The 16,650-nt window shown below is 37.5% G+C and overlaps 3 protein-coding genes across 4 annotated transcripts; 1 reads left to right on the top strand and 2 right to left on the bottom strand.

The window, feature by feature from the left end:
* Window positions 1–813, bottom strand: LOC108832373 (uncharacterized). Its single transcript, XM_018605861.2, has one exon. It carries the CDS (start codon window positions 735–737, stop codon window positions 180–182), a length of 558 nt encoding a protein of 185 aa, XP_018461363.1. The 5' UTR covers window positions 738–813; the 3' UTR covers window positions 1–179.
* A 680-nt stretch (window positions 814–1,493) lies between these two features.
* LOC108847652 (sister chromatid cohesion 1 protein 4) lies at window positions 1,494–7,314 on the top strand. Of its 2 annotated transcripts, none has more exons than XM_018620954.2 (15): window positions 1,494–1,746; window positions 2,033–2,202; window positions 2,316–2,577; window positions 2,712–2,812; window positions 2,904–2,953; window positions 3,040–3,092; window positions 3,236–3,335; window positions 3,414–4,326; window positions 4,449–4,587; window positions 4,862–4,998; window positions 5,096–5,943; window positions 6,031–6,064; window positions 6,183–6,297; window positions 6,419–6,548; window positions 6,891–7,314. In XM_018620954.2, the coding sequence occupies exons 2-15, from the start codon at window positions 2,079–2,081 to the stop codon at window positions 6,987–6,989; spliced, it is 3,105 nt and encodes a 1,034-aa protein (XP_018476456.2). In that variant the 5' UTR covers window positions 1,494–1,746; window positions 2,033–2,078; the 3' UTR covers window positions 6,990–7,314. The 2 variants fall into 2 exon arrangements, with proteins under 2 accessions (XP_018476456.2, XP_018476457.2); XM_018620955.2 differs by having other exon boundaries at window positions 1,495–1,746; window positions 2,715–2,812.
* A 173-nt stretch (window positions 7,315–7,487) lies between these two features.
* Window positions 7,488–15,230, bottom strand: LOC108847882 (uncharacterized). The gene is made up of 28 exons (XM_057005350.1): window positions 14,798–15,230; window positions 14,630–14,724; window positions 14,460–14,559; window positions 14,273–14,377; window positions 13,999–14,161; window positions 13,778–13,898; window positions 13,616–13,675; window positions 13,443–13,523; window positions 13,224–13,318; window positions 12,991–13,141; window positions 12,707–12,793; window positions 12,414–12,533; window positions 12,219–12,347; window positions 12,040–12,137; window positions 11,828–11,951; window positions 11,578–11,685; window positions 11,212–11,353; window positions 10,703–10,810; window positions 10,547–10,604; window positions 10,377–10,452; window positions 9,868–10,053; window positions 9,685–9,795; window positions 9,330–9,479; window positions 9,082–9,240; window positions 8,765–8,998; window positions 8,507–8,677; window positions 8,246–8,358; window positions 7,488–8,170 (listed from the first exon to the last, which is right to left on the bottom strand). The coding sequence occupies exons 1-28, from the start codon at window positions 14,958–14,960 to the stop codon at window positions 7,663–7,665; spliced, it is 3,816 nt and encodes a 1,271-aa protein (XP_056861330.1). The 5' UTR covers window positions 14,961–15,230; the 3' UTR covers window positions 7,488–7,662.
* Between the last annotated feature and the right edge of the window lie 1,420 nt (window positions 15,231–16,650).

The raw sequence follows: 16,650 nt of genomic DNA, 5'->3' as shown, positions 1-16,650 counted from the left end.
TTAATCCATAGGAAACATATTATATATATGTAGTAAATCATTGACAAGAATGACAAATACAAATAACAAATGAACAAATCACAATACTACCGATAGAACACAGATCAAAAACCAACATTTGATATTGATAATAGCTCTCAACAAATCTCACCACACAAAAACACAAAAAGACACCGACTTCAAACTTGGATCGACAATGGCCATCCCTTATGATTCTCCTCACACTGCACCTTACCGCTTCTCTTCATCGCAACGCCTCCACTCCCATCACCACCCTCGACATAACCGTAATACTTCAAGAAGAAAGCCAACACCAACACAACCCACTCAAGACAAAAGATCGCAACACAGAGCCCACCGCATAGTTTCAAGATCAAAGCAGCATCATCCTCGCGGACATACGACTTGAGACCCCCGAGGAAGTTAGCCGTGTTGGTGAAGATGAGAACGGAGACAGACCCTTGGAATATCGCCGTGAGCACGGTGGCCACCATGTGAGCGAAGTACCACCGGTTCCTCCCGCAGGAAGCGGCGGTGCAGCCGGAGATCGCGGCGGCGATGGTGGTTGCGTGGAGGAGGATGAGGAGGAAGCCGCAGACGGAAGGGATCAGGCGGAGGGAGAGGGTTAGGAAGATGCAGCTCGAGGCGGTGCCGAGGAGGATGTAGTTGGTGAAGAGGAAGAGCTTGTGGGTGTGGGAGTGAGACTCGTCGACTGATGGAGAAGAGATCAAACCCATGGTGATTTTGAGAATCGGTGATGCTCTGATCAGAAGAAGAGAGAGTGAGTTGAGGATGTGAGATGATGAGCTCAAGGAGGAGTCTGTTTATGTAGAAGAGTAAAGAGAGATTCATAACGGTCGAGTTTCTAAATATGACCGTTGGATTTCGAACAGCTTGTCATTTGCTTTTTTTTGCTTCTAATTTATTATTTTTTTCAGTAAGGTGGGGCCATTGGGCTGTAAATGGGCTAAAGTTTACAAGTATTTAATTGTTATCCGGCTTTATTACATAAGTCCAATAGTTCGGCCTGGATCTTATACATTCAGACAAGAATGTTATCAGAGACATCTTAAACAAACATATTGTTGGGCTAGTTGGCAAAAACCGATGTGTTGGTCTGAATGATCTAAAAGCTATCTAAGGGGCACACTCGTGTCCTAAACCAATATGATGAGTACGACTTATTTTCTTAAAGAAGTTGGGCCTATTGGGCTGAAAACGGGCTCAAATTATACAAGTATTCGATTGTTATCGGGCTTAATTACATAGTCCAATAGTTCGGGCCTGGATCTTATAAATTCAGACAAGAATGTTATCAGACATCTTTAATAAACATGTTGTTGGGCTAAAGTTGACATTGGTCTGAATGATCTTAAATCTAAAAGCTATGTAAGAAGGGACCCACTCGTGTCGTGACCAATATGAGTACGACTTATGCCACGAAGCTCGTGTTTCTTTTCCGCATTAGATCCCTCATTTTCATCAGAAATCAACTAAAAGGATCGAAAGTTCCAAACTTTCCATACTACTATTGCAAATCCCCTCTCTCTCTATCTCTCCCCACAAAAAAAAAGTTTCTATTTTTTCTTCTCAGGGGCGAGTTTCGCTGGTCTTGTGTCTGATCTCTCTTCACAGCTAAAGTGTATTTGTCTTAATTCTACTGAATTGAGTTGAAATTTCTGCAAATTAGGGTTTCCGTGAGGACCTTTGTTCGTTCAATCGAGCTTGGATTGGTGAATTCTTAAGGTAATTGATCTACCCTTTTACTCTTTATTCCACCTGCTGAAGCTCGTTGAAGTATTATTCTAGAACCTTCGAAGGTCTCTGGTCCTTAGCAATCTCGAGTCTTTGTTGTCGGGTTTAGCTAATTTGGGTTCTGTTGTCGTAAAGTTGGAAACTTTCTAATTTTTCGCTTACATAATCGTATCTATCTCGGGTTAAAGATGCCTTCTTCTGTTACTGTTATCGGAATTGGATTTAGTGTATGAAGCTCAATTTGAGATTCTAACAAAGTTGGTTGTTGAAATGCTAGGGCTTTTGATTTGGGGGGTGGAGAGGAGGAGGAGGAGTAAGGAGGAATGTTTTATTCGCAGTTTATATTAGCAAAGAAAGGACCACTTGGGACAATATGGATTGCTGCCCATTTGGAGAGGAAGCTTCGTAAGAATCAGGTCGCTGATACTGACATCGGTGTCTCCGTTGGTCAGTACTTCTTTTGCTACTTTAGGTCTTATGCTCGTATTAGGGTTAGCAGAAGCAAATTTCACTTTCCTAATCTGACTACTACTTTTTTTTTTTTTTTTTCTGATGAGCAGATTCTATTCTCTTTCCGGAAGCTCCAATCGCATTGCGATTGTCTAGTCATCTTCTCCTTGGTGTGGTTCGTATATATTCCAAAAAGGTGAACTACCTCTTTGATGATTGCAGCGAGGCCTTGCTTAAGGTAAAGCAAGCTTTCCGCTCCGCTGCGGTTGACCTGCCCCCGGAAGAATCCACAGCACCTTATCATTCAATTACGTTACCTGAGACGTTTGATCTTGATGATTTTGAGCTTCCTGACAGTGAGATCTTCCAGGGGTTAGTTAGTTAGTTTATATCCTATTTTTAATTATGTTTAAAAAATGAAACTCTGTTTTGATTTGTTAAATCATAGTATGATTTTTTTTCAGCAGCTTTATTTATCCATTGCTCCTTTGTTTTCTTTGTTTTAGCAGTAATTACGTTGATCATCATGTTAGTACAAGAGAGCAGATCACCCTTCAGGACACCATGGATGGTGTTGTATACTCAACATCGCAATTTGGATTAGATGGTCAGTGGTTTTTTTTCATGCTTACTTTTATTTAGTTTATGGATAGCTGTGCCTTAAGTAAGAATTCTTTTTTTTTGGGGTATGTTTCCAGAGAGATTTGGTGATGGCGACACTTCTCAAGCTGCTTTGGAGCTTGAAGAGGTATTTTCTTGTTTTTTTTGTGGAACATAGAAAAATATATTTTCTTTCAGGTCATTTAGAAAGATGAAAAAATTATTGTTCTGCAGGAAGTATTCCAGGATAAGGATCTAATGGGATCAGATGATGAGGGAGTTCAAGGGTCAGTTTTTGTTCATTATCTATGCTTTATACTTTGTAGTATAATTTAATTTGCATATTTGCTTCAGCCTTTTGGCGCTTAAAAGTGCACAATACCAATCAATTTGTTTTTTTACTTATGTTAGATATTTTATTTTTTGATAGAACTGATCACAATGCGTATCTGGATGCGGCAACACCGCAGATAAAGGATGATGTGGTAGGAGTTTCTGAAGCGACGCCCAGAGATTTCAACCAAGAGCAGGTACGTACTGTTGTGTGTTTAATTTTCTGGTACTACTGTTGTGTGTTTATTCAATATTATTTCTTATGAATCTTAAAGGTTGAAGATCTTGCTATGAGGAATGAGTTCATCGAAGACGCTCAAGCTCCTCAAACCCCTGGATTAGTCGAGGTGCCGAACTCGTCTAGTGTTAGAGACCAGCTGGCATGCGATGACCACATGGAGGTAGATGATTTGAATGCAGAAGAAGAAGGTAGGAAGGCCTCTGAAGATCTGGATGCTAATGAGACGAATAAACCTGGTCAAGACCTGCCTTCTGAATCAGAGGTTGTTCCCATGGAGGTGGATACGTCGCTGATAGATGAAAATGCCAACGCACAAAACGAGCCGGAGGAGGAGGAGAGATCAGAGCATGTACATGTTAGTACATCGCCATGTTGTTCTCACATCACCACCGAGGTGGAGGATCCTGGTCAAGTAGTCACTGAGGCAGGAACCGATGTTAGTAACGTTGTAGCAGATAAGTCAGATGATGTTCCCCCAGTTGAGTCCCCTGGAGAGCCTACGGTGAATAACGCTGAGCAATGTCTATCCCAAGAACCAAAAGATCATGAAGAAGAGAACCATCATGTTGCCATTGCCACTGAGGTCAATCAGGGAACAGATTCCAGTGTACAAGGAGATGAGCAAGCGTACAGTAAAGCAGATGAGCAACTAAATGAATCGCACGCAACTGAAGATTTGCCTGCACCTGAAAAGGTATTAGCTGCACCTGAGAGACATGGGGATGATGAAACTGGTTTCATGGTTGAATCCACACCAGATAGAGAAGACCCTGGCACACGCAACGAGGATGCAGGAAATAATAAAATTACCGGGAAAAAACGCACTTTTACTGAGAGCACAATAACAGCTGAAAGCCTGAACTCTGTTGAGTCAGTTGGACTGATTCAGTCTAAGAGAACTGCAGATTCTGTTCCTGATGACGATGACTTGTTGTCTTCTATCTTGGGTATCACTTTTTTCTTCTTCTTGTTACTTTATATGCTCTTTTATACTATCAGTTTCTTGTAATGCAAGTTCAGACCTAGTTGCTAGCTTCCTGAATCAATTGGTCATTTCACCTATTTTCAGTTGGAAAGTCATCTTTTCTGAAGATGAGGTCTACCCCTGTGCTTGAAATAGCAACTACAAAACGGTCACGAGCTGCTCCTCGTTCTACTGCCACAAAGAGGAAGGTTCTAATGGATGACCCCATGGTCTTACATGGAGAGTATGTTTTCCTAACTTTTTTTTCAAAAAAAAATAATCTATGATGTTCTTATATACCTTAGCTTTTATTTCATTGCTACTAGTGCACCTTAGGTGCAAGATACCTAAAGTCGATACTAAAATAATGTCTTGCTTCATTCACTGTTTCTACAAATAAAGTTTTGGTCTTCTTTTAGGTCTCACACTTGTAGTTTAACTTGGAGAAATTTGTATAGTTTTTTTTTACTTGTTTTCTCATCTATACGGATCTTGACTATTTATTTTTTAATGTTTAGTGTTATACGGGAACAGCTGACAAATACTGAAGGTATACGCCGTGTGCGAAAGAAGGCACCTTGCACCATTGCTGAAATCGTAATGCTTCAAAGGCAAGCTTTGGAGGATGGACTCTTGAAGGAGCCAATACTCACTGGTTAGTTTTCACTAGACCGTTCTGTACCAAAGTTCTCTCAGTTGTTCTTGTGAACTGCAGCCACACATGTGGTAATATTTTTTAAATGATTTTTCAGGTATGTCAGTGGAATTAGTATCTCTACACAATGAACCCTTTGATCTAAGAGGAATCACAATAATCGAGAATGATGACCGTCATGCTTCTGTTGGAGTGGTGGAAGATAGTGAATGTGCTGTTAGGAGTGTGGAAGAAAATGCAACTGAAGAAGTCTCTGCTCCTCAAGTTCGTCCAGATGGTTCTGAAGAGCAACCTGCTGAGGCTCTTACTCACCCACAAGACCAACAGGGGGAAGCGAAAGAGGATACCGAGCTTGGTGAAACAGCATGTGCGTTAGAAGCTTCAAAAGAAGGCGATGGAGCTACTGATGAAGTAAATCTTGTAGTGAATGACCAGATCAGTCAAATGCCACCTGAGGACAAGCTCGATCATGTAGAGGATTTACAGGTGGAAGGGTACCATGAACACCATGATGGAGATCTAGGCGGTGAAGATGTTTGTGCTGATGTTCAAGAAAAAAGTTGCGGTGGTGTTATCGAAATTACTGAAGGCGACGTTGATCACAACGAGATTCTCAACGAGACAGACTTGAAAGTTGAAGATGAGCTTCCACGTGAAGATAAGAAGGCGGATGCATCAGCTGAAGTCAGCGAGGTTGGGATAGACGACCAGAATCCACACGATAACACAGTTGGTTCTGTTGAAACTGAACGCTTAGAAGAAGCTGGTGAGTGTAGTAATTTGGGTTTGGAAAGTTTCAACGAACCTCTTGTGGAAGCAAATAATGATGGGGTGAATCATATCAACTACGAACCACATAATGAGATGTTTAATGAAGAGGCTTATATGCAAAGTGCACGAGATGCGGAAGCTCTTTCTGGCGATGGTCTTATGAGAGATAATGACGTAAGTTTGTTTCATTGTGGCTTCGTATCCTTATTCAAAGTAAGGCATGCCTCTAAACTCTTCTTTTGTTATTCTCTTTTGCTGTAGGAAACGGATACAATGGAAATGGCACATGACACAGGTTTTAAACCGTTTTCGAATTTGAATTTAGTTTGTTCAAATTGTCTCTAGGTTCTCATTTTGTGAGATGCTGTTATGCCCATGATGTCTTCATAGTTCATTTCACTCTGTGTCTTCAGGATTTTTGAACGTGGACGATGATGAAGTCGATGAAGATCATGAAGAAGACGATGGTATTCAAGAAGGTGATGAAACTCGTCTTCTAGAGAACAGTGGATGGTCTTCTCGTACCAGGTCTGTACAGAATGACTTTTTTTTTCTTTTCCACATTCCATAGAAGCTAAACACTAATCAATCATGTGAGAAACATGATGAGCATGAAAGACTGAAGATTCTTATTCTCTTTACCTTATAGGGCTGTGGCGAAGTATCTCCAGACGATACTTGATAAAGAAGCTGAGAATGGGAAGAGTGGTGTTGTAGCAGACAAACTTTTAGCTGGGAAAACCCGTAAAGAAGCATCGAGGATGTTCTTTGAAACCCTGGTATGGTCCATAATACTGACCCTAAACAAAAAATGCTTTGATGTTTCTCTAGAGAAAACAAACTAGTTCATGGTTTTAAGCTGCAACTCCAGACTTAGTTATGCATTTTCTGTTGAACTTTCTCATCTTTTTGGGTTTCCTACTGGGTTGTTAGGATCTTTAGGTTAAACGCATGTATGAGTTAGTGTGTGAATGAGACTCTCTGTTTTAATGTATCCAATCACAACTAGTCTTTACATAGACAGAAGAACAAGTTTTGTCTTTTGGTCATTTACTTCATTAAACTTGACCATCATCTTTGTTGAGAATCCGTCTTTTACTCTCTGCCAAATCTTTTTTCAGGTTTTGAAAACCAGAGATTATATCCAAGTTGAACAAGTTAAGCCCTACGAAAGCATCACCATCAAACCTCGACCAAAACTCACCAAATCCATCTTCTAGACAAAGAAGATCGAGTCTTATAGTTGCAGATAGGTAGTTTGGTCCAAACCAGAAAATATCATCCGAGATAAGTTATACATTTTCCCCTCTTTCTAAGGCAAAGTAGTAGCAATGGTGTTGTAGCTTTGACGATCCATGTAGCTTGGAGGAGGTTTGATGTTTGTCATTTATTTCACCCTTATCTATGAGTTGCTGTATGTATATATTGGTGCTACCATGATCGTCACCAGTTTAAATTTGAGAGATGCTAATTCTATTGTCTTTGTATAACCGAAAGTTCTCTGCTTTGTTATATTGAACTTGAGGAGAATGTCAAAGATTTATTTTTATATTATATAAAGTGAAACGTAAATTCTCCTATCGAATCTTTTAACATTTAGCTCATCTAAATAAAATAGAAGGCACAAAATAACTGAGTAAATAAAATGATAGTCTCTGTAATCTTTTATTCCACAAACAAAAGTAAAGCTGAGATCCACCATTTCAAAAAATTTGGCGTAATGTAAAATTAATCTTTCTCCTACCAAAAAAACAATTTCTTGACAACAATTTGCCACAACCAAAACTGAAAACTCAGACGTAAACCATCAAAATGGATACACAGAGGACAGTGACACATGACAACAGAATATTCTCATTCAACCTTTACAGAGAGACAGAGCTATAAAATCACTCAAGACTGAAGAACAGTAAGGTAATAAGGATAGCCTTGGCAAGTCCCTGATGATGCATCTTCATGCCCGGAAAGCTCCCAGGTAAGCTTATACGAAGAGAGATTGTAGATACCTGGAGAGAAAACCGATATCTGCAGCGGGACCTCTGTTGTTGACAATGGCGGGATTTCGAACTTGGTGGAACTTAAACCTGACCATATGAAAGGAGGTGAGCTTTCCATGGAAGATGGAGGTTTCCCTAGACGGCTCCCCATTACATCTGAAGTCAGTTTCATTTCCTCTGTTACATCTGGCACGTAGCGCCACCCAGATTGGTTTCCAGAGGAAGGAGCTGGTGCTGCTGCGTCTGGTAGGCAATCAATGGCGTTGAAGCTCACAGATGATAATCCACTAGATGTGTTTCTGATTACTAATTTTAGTTGAACTTCACACAAGGAGGTCGAAAAGTCGTGGTATATGGTTCGGGGACCGTATAGGGACCAGGATAGCGGGTTCGAACTCCTGATTCTGTAATTGTGATTACACGTAGGTAAGATAGGTTTGAAGATGAAACAAATATACTATTACGTATATACTCTTTACCTATTGTGACATGAATGGTGAGACAGAATCTTTGGTATATCTGCCACTCCTGATGAATTGCTGGATTTTGCTACGTGAGAGATTAGAATGAAGTCAACGGTATTGGTACTTAACTGTTTCATCAAACAAACACAAGCGCATTATGGTTTCTGATGATAGAAAGTTACCAGTGATGAAATTATGTTTAAGAGAGTGATATACGCTTAAACAAAAATCTCTAGCACATAAGATTTGTGTCCCAGAAGGAGGAGTTTCGCTTACCTGATCTGAAGTTTCCTGGCATGACCTTTCACTTTTATGAAAGTTTGTTAAAGGTGAGTTAACGATATCAAAAAGCTTTTCATCGTCATCCTGACTAAACATTTTTACGTCAGTTTGGCTAGGAGGATTGGATATGGTTTTCTCTTCTTCAGTCCCGGATTTTCTGTTATCCTGAAATTTAAACAATAATCTAATTTCAGACATGGAAAAGAGAAAAGACCCCACTAGCTACTAATTGAATTTCTAAGTTTTGGTGACCTTAATCATGAAGTGACATGATAAAGCTTGCCCAGGAAGCAGAGACTTGGAAGGTAAGATTTTATCAACACGCTCAAGCAACGAGATACCCCACCGACACCCAACTGTCGACAACTGATGAATGTGGAAAGAATCTGAATTCGCACGGTTCACAATATCCATACGCACAAGAAATTCTTGCAATCTTGATGGAGAGGGAGTAATTTCGAACGAGGTCTCTAGAGATGGTAAAACCTATATAACAATGAACGATATAGAGTGAAAATCTGCTATAAGATAGTAAAAGCTAAAAAATTTGAAGCCTAGAGATTCATCACCTTTAAATTGTAATTCATCCTTAGGGTTCGATATTTCATGATGCTTGATACATTTTCCATCTCATAGTATATTGTGAAATACAAAGATATTGTTCCTGGGATGGCAGCTCGAAACCAGAGAGGCCACCTCAAAGATTTATCTCCTTGCAGTGACACATCCTGAAAAAGATCAACATTCAGAAAAATGTTAGAATAACCTGACATGCACATTTACCTTTTGAGGCATGAAGAAAAGGTTTGCCACCGACCTTTGGAAATGAAAAGACACTACTTGTTTCACGCTGGAGATTATTTTGTTCATGGCCCTTCTTTAAGCAATCTGGAAAGTCCGTTGTCACCTCTTCTTCATGATTTCCAGGATTTACAAATCTTGGATGGCTAATCTTCATTTTAAGATTCTACAAGGACAGAAGACTTTATTAGCACAAAATAATCCAGAAAATAGCTTAGTACATCACAATATTCGGTCATTAAGCAAGAATTAATAGGATAAACCAGACAATTGCAAACTAAGTTAATAGACAGTAACAGAAGAAAAGAAACTTCACTGGATAAAACGGTAGAGAATATGAATGATAAGGGTTGATCAGGAAAGAAGACTACCTTTATTGGGGATTCCGATTTATTTTTTAACTCTAAAACAAGATAACGTAGATCTCCAGCATATAATTGCTCAGGAAGATGATCAATTGAACCCTCAAGCCTGGGCAGACTCTGCATCGTCAAAATTCACTTTAGACACCGCCACAAATCTACAAAATTAAACCACAAAGGAAGAGTTTGCACCTTGATGACCAAAAATTTCAAGGCATCAGTGGGAGTAAGTTTGTTTTTCCGTCTTCCCTTGTTAGTTTTTGCCTTTCCAGGGGTAGATTGGAAGTAATGCACACCTACAACGGAACCAGACAACCCCCACCTTACACCGACAATTTTGAGGATACCTTCTTCACTGGGGGTAACCGTGAGTCTCACCTAGAAGAAAAAAATTATGACAATAAGTCACATGTAAACAAACTCGTAGCAGCTGATAAAACCATCAGAGCTTCACCAAAGGATCCAGTAAGCAAACGGTAGATATAATAGTCAAAAGTTACAAAGAACCAAGGCAATTCAAAACGTGACTACAATCAAAGTTAGTAGCTATAAGGTAAAGTTAACAATCACAAGTGAAACATCAAAACTTTTTACACGTGTTTCTCTATATATACACAAGAAGATGAATAATGCCAGATAGAGGAAGGGTATAAATATTAGAACGCGTCAATCGATCCATGTTTCCAATTTAGCAGACTCACCATTTTTTTCTCGCCTCCGCCTAATGTCAAGTCCACCTCAGACAAAGTGAAAGAAGAGAAACCAGATGTTGTACCCCTGTAGTATTGTTGGCAAAGACGTCACAGCTTAATCATTCAAATGTAGGTCAACAAAGTTGAAAGAAACCTGATTCAAGAGATTAGCTGCTTACTGATTATGTTCTGCGGAACTCTCGGTCCCCACGCTTAAGCTACTTGGCTCTTTACTAACTTTAGAAAGGCCAAACGTGGAAATAAGTTTCTTATCTATTAACCGAAGGATGTAAAAAAAAATTCTAAAGTGAACATTAATAATACACAGAGGTTACCTGTTAGGTCATCAGAATTTGAGGTAAGCTCACATATGAGAGAAACACTTGTTATGGAAGTAGAGATAAGCAATGGATTCCTAAACTCCAGATCCACTTTCACCGACTCTGAGAACAAATAAGTACAAGTAAGAATCCACTATTACAAACATATTTCAAACATACTACAGCAGAATATCATGTCCTCGACAATATGGCCAGGCCTGAATGTATTTACAAACCAAGAAATCTCTCTTCCTTGGCAGAAACACAACTGATAACATTTACAGATGCTATGATATGACTAATGAGGAAATCTAATACTCAGTGCAAAATTATCACAGCTCGTCGTTTCAAAAATATACATTTTTCGACGTCAAAGCAAGTTTAGATCAAATTGAAATGTCCTCCTGCTGGTACGATAAGGTAAACCAGATTTTGCATATTAGTATGCATAAGTTAAATGCAGAATAATCAAGAAGCCGCATGATTCAGGTAACATCGAATGCAGCTAACAACAACCTGCGTACCTCCAGCCACACAAACATTTGATTCCTTGTATTTCTTTGGTAGTAGCTTTGACTGTAATTCCAGCCAGTTTGACTTTCCAGAGTTTAATGATGGAATGATATCATCCTCCAGTGACTGCCAGATGCTCTCTTGTACAAGAACCTGGCCATGACACGTAAATCATATTAGTAAACAAGACAAGCAAATTCACCATTAATGAAGAAGAAACAATTCAGGGATGCACGTATATTATTTATTTGCAAATAATCCAAAAAATATAACTAGAAATACTGATATCAGTTATGTTGTTCATAATGAAGTAAAAAGGCAATACATCCGAGGAAGGTTATATGTACATACTTCCGAAGAGTGAGTATGCAACTTACAGAAGCTTGAGATGCATAAGTGCGATGGTCTTCATATATAACTTGAAGAGACGACATATTAATAAATGGTAGTTGAAGTCCCACCACCTCGTGCTTCATTCCAGTTTTCTTCAAAATGACAAAAAGTAAGAAGTTATTTTGTATAGTCAAAGAACAAAGAATAGAGACCAGGGGTAACTATTGGAAGCACTCCATTATTCTCCGAGCAGATTCGGTAATGTGTATAAAACAACAGGTATAAGCTAGGCACCTTAACAATCTCGAAAAAGTCTCTGAGAAAAATCTCTTGGGTTGCCTTGGATTGTTTGCCACAGTCCAGTACTTTGAGCATATTTCTAACTGCAACATCATGCATCCCAACAAGTGCGTACCACCTGAACAGGTAATTTCATAGCAAGTCTTAAACCAGAATTTCCTAAACATTACGCCTTACGAGACGTACATTCACAACTTTTAACTTACCGTCCAATGTGAAAATGTACATGGTCTTTGATATGGCTCCATGTAGTTGATTCATAAACGGAGATTGCACTTCTATATGTACGAATTGCATGGCTAACCTGAAAAAAACATAAAAAGTGTATTCTTTAGAATGCAAACCATGTACGAAGCTTGATCCCTTCCAGTAAAGTGACATGTACCTGATCACAGTTTTTATAATGGTCTCCTGAGAGAACTAGATGAAATCCATACTTGTTTAGCATCGCTGGCTTAGTTAACACGAAGCAGTAAGAAGCTTGCTCTAACATGACTGCGGCGTGTAATGGTTCCTGAAAAGATAATAAAGTTAGCAATTGTATAAAGTGCATATGTTCTGAAGGCATAAAAAGAAGCACCTCTCCACATATGCGGAAGTAAGCAGAAGCAGCTTCTTTGTACTGGTCTCTAGCTTTTAGCATCTCTGCCCACCAGAGCCCACATCTCGTAGCATTCTGAAAGCCAGACCTCCCAAGTTTCTGCATGAGATTACAACGACATGTTACACCATGTACTACCGCTTCACTTGCTCAAGTTAAACCATTACTATTTCAGCTTCAAGTTTAGCTTATAATAAACACTAATTCAAGTAACCGAGGGACATTCACTGAAAGAACTGTTTTAGGTTAAAGACTGGGTTATAAAAACATACCAGATAAGTGCTGAATGCATTTTCCATGCAGTACTCAGCTTCCTTTTCTGACTGGTTTGAGATGAAATACGCAAGTCCCATCATTTCCTTCCCAAGCATACATGAGAAGATGAGTTATTGAAGCGAACACAAGTAACGAGCAGTGAAAAATAAAGGCCAAAACAATCGTTTGATGTGGCTAACCTATACTATATGTAAGATTTTAAATATAAAACGAATATTGATTAAAAGTAATGCTACCTGAATACCTATATAGAAACACAATCATAAAGCTGTGAAGCTACCTGAACACCAGCATAGTGCTTCCAAGCTTTATCGAGCTTGTAATCGGTTGATATTAAGCGATAGCTTGACAATGCAAGTTCATAATCATGCAACATGAAGGCGTAGTCACCCAAAATTCTAATTTGAGATTCAGTGGAGCTAAATGTATACCTTCACACATGGAAAAAATAGTAAGAGCTTATGATGACGTCAAGGAAATCATAAAAGGAGCAAAAATTTCAAGAAAGCATACATAGAACCTTTGGTTGAATCCGGAACATCGTCTTTTCCTTTCCTCCACCATAAGTTTTTTATTTGGTTTCTAAGTCCTTTCCTTGTTGCAGAAATCTAGTGACACATCAAAATGCAAACTAAATGGTATGGAACGAGAGCAAAAGAACTAATAAGTAAAGCATAAAGAAAACGTAAAGTATGTTCTCACAAGTAACTTTTTAAAAAATCTAAAGCTAACCTGTTGATTAAGTTCTCGAACTTTCTGCTCCATGTGAGGGATTATATGCCTCGAAGTAAACTCTTGCATCAGATCTTTGATCTGCCTCGAATATACCAGGAGAAAAAATAGCGTTGGTTAAAACATTCCAAAATATTCGAAAGGCGTGAATTTCATCCGCAAGGGAACGTTACCTCCACAATATCGTCGCCAGTGAGAGCACATCCAAGTTTGTTGGCCGAAACACTTGATTTCTTTCAGAAAAGTTAATAATCAAAATGTGAACTTATAAAAACATGGATTGATATATAAACGCTGAGCAATATGATATATGAAAGTTCTGATGAGTGTCTTACAAATGAAGCCCAGGGATTAGCCTGATGTTCCACGTTCCCCTCTTTAGATGAATTAGTGCAAAGTAAGTTGCACTCATTGTTTCCAAATGTACTTCTCATCTCAGACAGAACTTTAGACGTTCTACAGAAGAAATAACACCCCGTCAACTAAATCTTACATTTGACACCCATATAATTATGATGAGAATCATATAATATACGATGTAGTAGGGAACAATTACCTCTCTGTTGTTGCATCCTGATTGTCATGCACCAACAGGTAATGCTTCAAAATCTTTGGGTCCATTACACCATCATTAAGCAAAGAAGGTAATCTATTGGTGTTGAAAAGATCTACAAATTTATTGACAGGTTGTTCGTCTTTTGATGAGACGACCAAGAGACCTGAATAACACATTTAGGATTGATTGGTACACAACAGAAAAATCTATTAGCAAAAGCATGAAGCCAACAAGAAGGATTTTGGATTTTCTAAAAACACATTTAATGTCTTACAAGCCACAGGATGATCAAAAGCTTCATGTTCTGAAAACGAGAGTGTACGGATAAGTTCCTTATTGTAATACTGAAACCATGTGGGTGCAATTTCAGACTCTGGATCTGCAGAAAACGGAAAGACATATCACCATTAGAAAAGCAATCCGGTATGCTAAGAAAAAAAATTCTCTTAAAAGATACTTACCAGAGAGTATATGAGTAATTTGAGGAGGGTCAGATTTCAAATCGTCAAAAACTTTCTCCCCAGCTTCAGTGATAACATGCTCTAGCCGTTGCTTTGCAACCTAGCCATTAAGTAAACATAATCAAGTTTGAGCTAAACTAAAGATACAGAATGGTTAAGGTTTTACGCACCTCTACGTTTGGTTGTTTGATATCGGAGGCATTAAACAATCTCAGAGTAAACTTCTTCAGCCGATAAAGCTGATCGCCTGAGGTCCGAACAGGAACTGCACAACGATTTTTCACCATTGGTTAAAGACAAAGAAGAAAGTCAAAACGAGTGATCAAATTGGAACTTACCATCGATGTTATTGAAGTTGCAGAATGGCTTGAGCGTCTCCACAAAGGATAGTCCGTTCTTGAGGAAAGTCTCTTCAACGAGAGGCGTGCAGAGAACCATGACTACTGGGCTGACCTCCTCCAATAGCATTTTCCCAAGCGATGAGTTCACCGGCTCCACCATTCTCTCTTCACTGTAATTTCAAAATCCACTCCAATCCGATGTCAGTTCGGGTAGATTTTCGGAGACGGTGGGAAGCAATAATTAGAGATCTCCTCCTTACGAGCCAATGAGAGCTACTACGACCCCGTCGTCGGCAGCCGCCGGAGTTGATGGAGATAGGTTTTTAAGATCTCTGGAATGTGAAATACGGTGGGGGGGTGCAATGTTTACGGTGGAAATCACCGGAGACGGAGGGATCGTAATCGGCGTCAGAGGAAGAGATGTGTAAGCAAAGTCTATCTCTATAATATTATTTGAGAAGTATAATATTATTTGAGAAGTCAGTTTCGTGCTCAAATTAACTTTCACGATGGTTGATTACGCTGATACCCTTAATGAATTAAAAAATTTACATTTAAATACTATTATTGAAATTTTTATTTAGTTTCCTTTTAAAATTTTTCAAATAACATATATAATAAAAAGAAACATTTATAAAGTTTTTTTTTTAAAATATTAAAAACGAAAATATATGTCTATATAATATGATTTCATTAAAAAAGGAAATTTCACAAAATAGAAATATTTCATTTAAGACTATTTTAAATAACATAAAATATACTTTTGAAGTAATAAAATATTTATTTATATCTATATTTTCTTAGATGAAAATATATATTTATAATGTGATTTCTTAATATATAAATTACATTTACTTATATAATATGATTTCTAAAATACAATCACAAAAAATTAAACTGTTTATTTTAAATAGATATTAAAAATAAAGTCAAATTAACTTTTGATCAAATAATTAAAATATTTTATTAACATAACACTATATAATTTAACAAGGTAGATATATTATATATTATCATTATTAAAAATGTTTGTTTAATATTAAATTTTATGTTTTATGTTTGTCAAAGTTAATATAACCATAATCAAAATACCAACGCAAATCTGAATTCTCATTTTTAGGATTATTTACATAAATTTCAGTTTACCATTTAATATATATAAGACATAAAATTATTTAGAATTTATAAATATTTTAGTTATTGTAAATATTGATATGTGTTCATGGGCTTCCAAAAAGTATTAGTTACTTATGTAAGTAACTTCTAATTGATTATCGTTTTAGTTTCTAATATTTTATTTTAAAAATCGACATATAATTTAATTTTTGTAATTTGGAATCAAATATTTAGTTTATTTTTACTTCATTCTAAGCACAATATATTTTAAATTATACATAATCTTCCTCAAATATATTTACATATCTAAGATAACAACCAAAGTAAAAGCAAATAATCATAATTTTCATATATTTAAAATAAAAAATATTAGTTGAATTTAGAGAAATTGATTGATGCAATCCAATATACCCAAATGATAACTTATTTAAAATCATATGTCTGATTAAAATAATATAATATTATTAGTATAAATTATGCATACAAATTATAAATTAATTCAAAATTAAAATTAAATAACAATCAACTATTGTAACATATTTAATTTATAAATATTTGTATACCTAGTTGGAGAAGAAGAAGAACAACAACAACAATTTCAATTTCATCCATTAAGTTATTTGTTTTACGTAATCGCCCCAATATTAGATAAATATCACAATCGTGCCCAAATTAATTGGGTTTAGCTAATGACTTACCAAACCGGACCGGTTTGCTTCCGATTAGAATTCTTC

The sequence above is a fragment of the Raphanus sativus genome, chromosome 3 (assembly GCF_000801105.2).
Source record: "Raphanus sativus cultivar WK10039 chromosome 3, ASM80110v3, whole genome shotgun sequence".
Classification (NCBI taxonomy): domain Eukaryota; kingdom Viridiplantae; phylum Streptophyta; class Magnoliopsida; order Brassicales; family Brassicaceae; genus Raphanus; species Raphanus sativus.
Note: the sequence above shows the minus strand (reverse complement) of the source record. Positions and strands in the feature narration are given on the sequence as shown.

Excerpts from the sequence above, each read along its gene's own strand:
- LOC108832373 (XM_018605861.2), bottom strand. The coding sequence starts at position 737 with ATGGGTTTGATCTCTTCTCCATCAGTCGACGAGTCTCACTCCCACACC.
- LOC108847652 (XM_018620954.2), top strand. The coding sequence starts at position 2,079 with ATGTTTTATTCGCAGTTTATATTAGCAAAGAAAGGACCACTTGGGACA. Across the intron at positions 2,203-2,315 it reads TGACATCGGTGTCTCCGTTG|ATTCTATTCTCTTTCCGGAA; the intron begins GTCAGTACTTCT and ends TCTGATGAGCAG. Across the intron at positions 6,298-6,418 it reads GGATGGTCTTCTCGTACCAG|GGCTGTGGCGAAGTATCTCC; the intron begins GTCTGTACAGAA and ends TTTACCTTATAG.
- LOC108847882 (XM_057005350.1), bottom strand. The coding sequence starts at position 14,960 with ATGGTGGAGCCGGTGAACTCATCGCTTGGGAAAATGCTATTGGAGGAG. Across the intron at positions 14,725-14,797 it reads CAACTTCAATAACATCGATG|TTCCTGTTCGGACCTCAGGC; the intron begins GTAAGTTCCAAT and ends ATCGTTGTGCAG. Across the intron at positions 12,534-12,706 it reads ATGCATTCAGCACTTATCTG|AAACTTGGGAGGTCTGGCTT; the intron begins GTATGTTTTTAT and ends AATCTCATGCAG.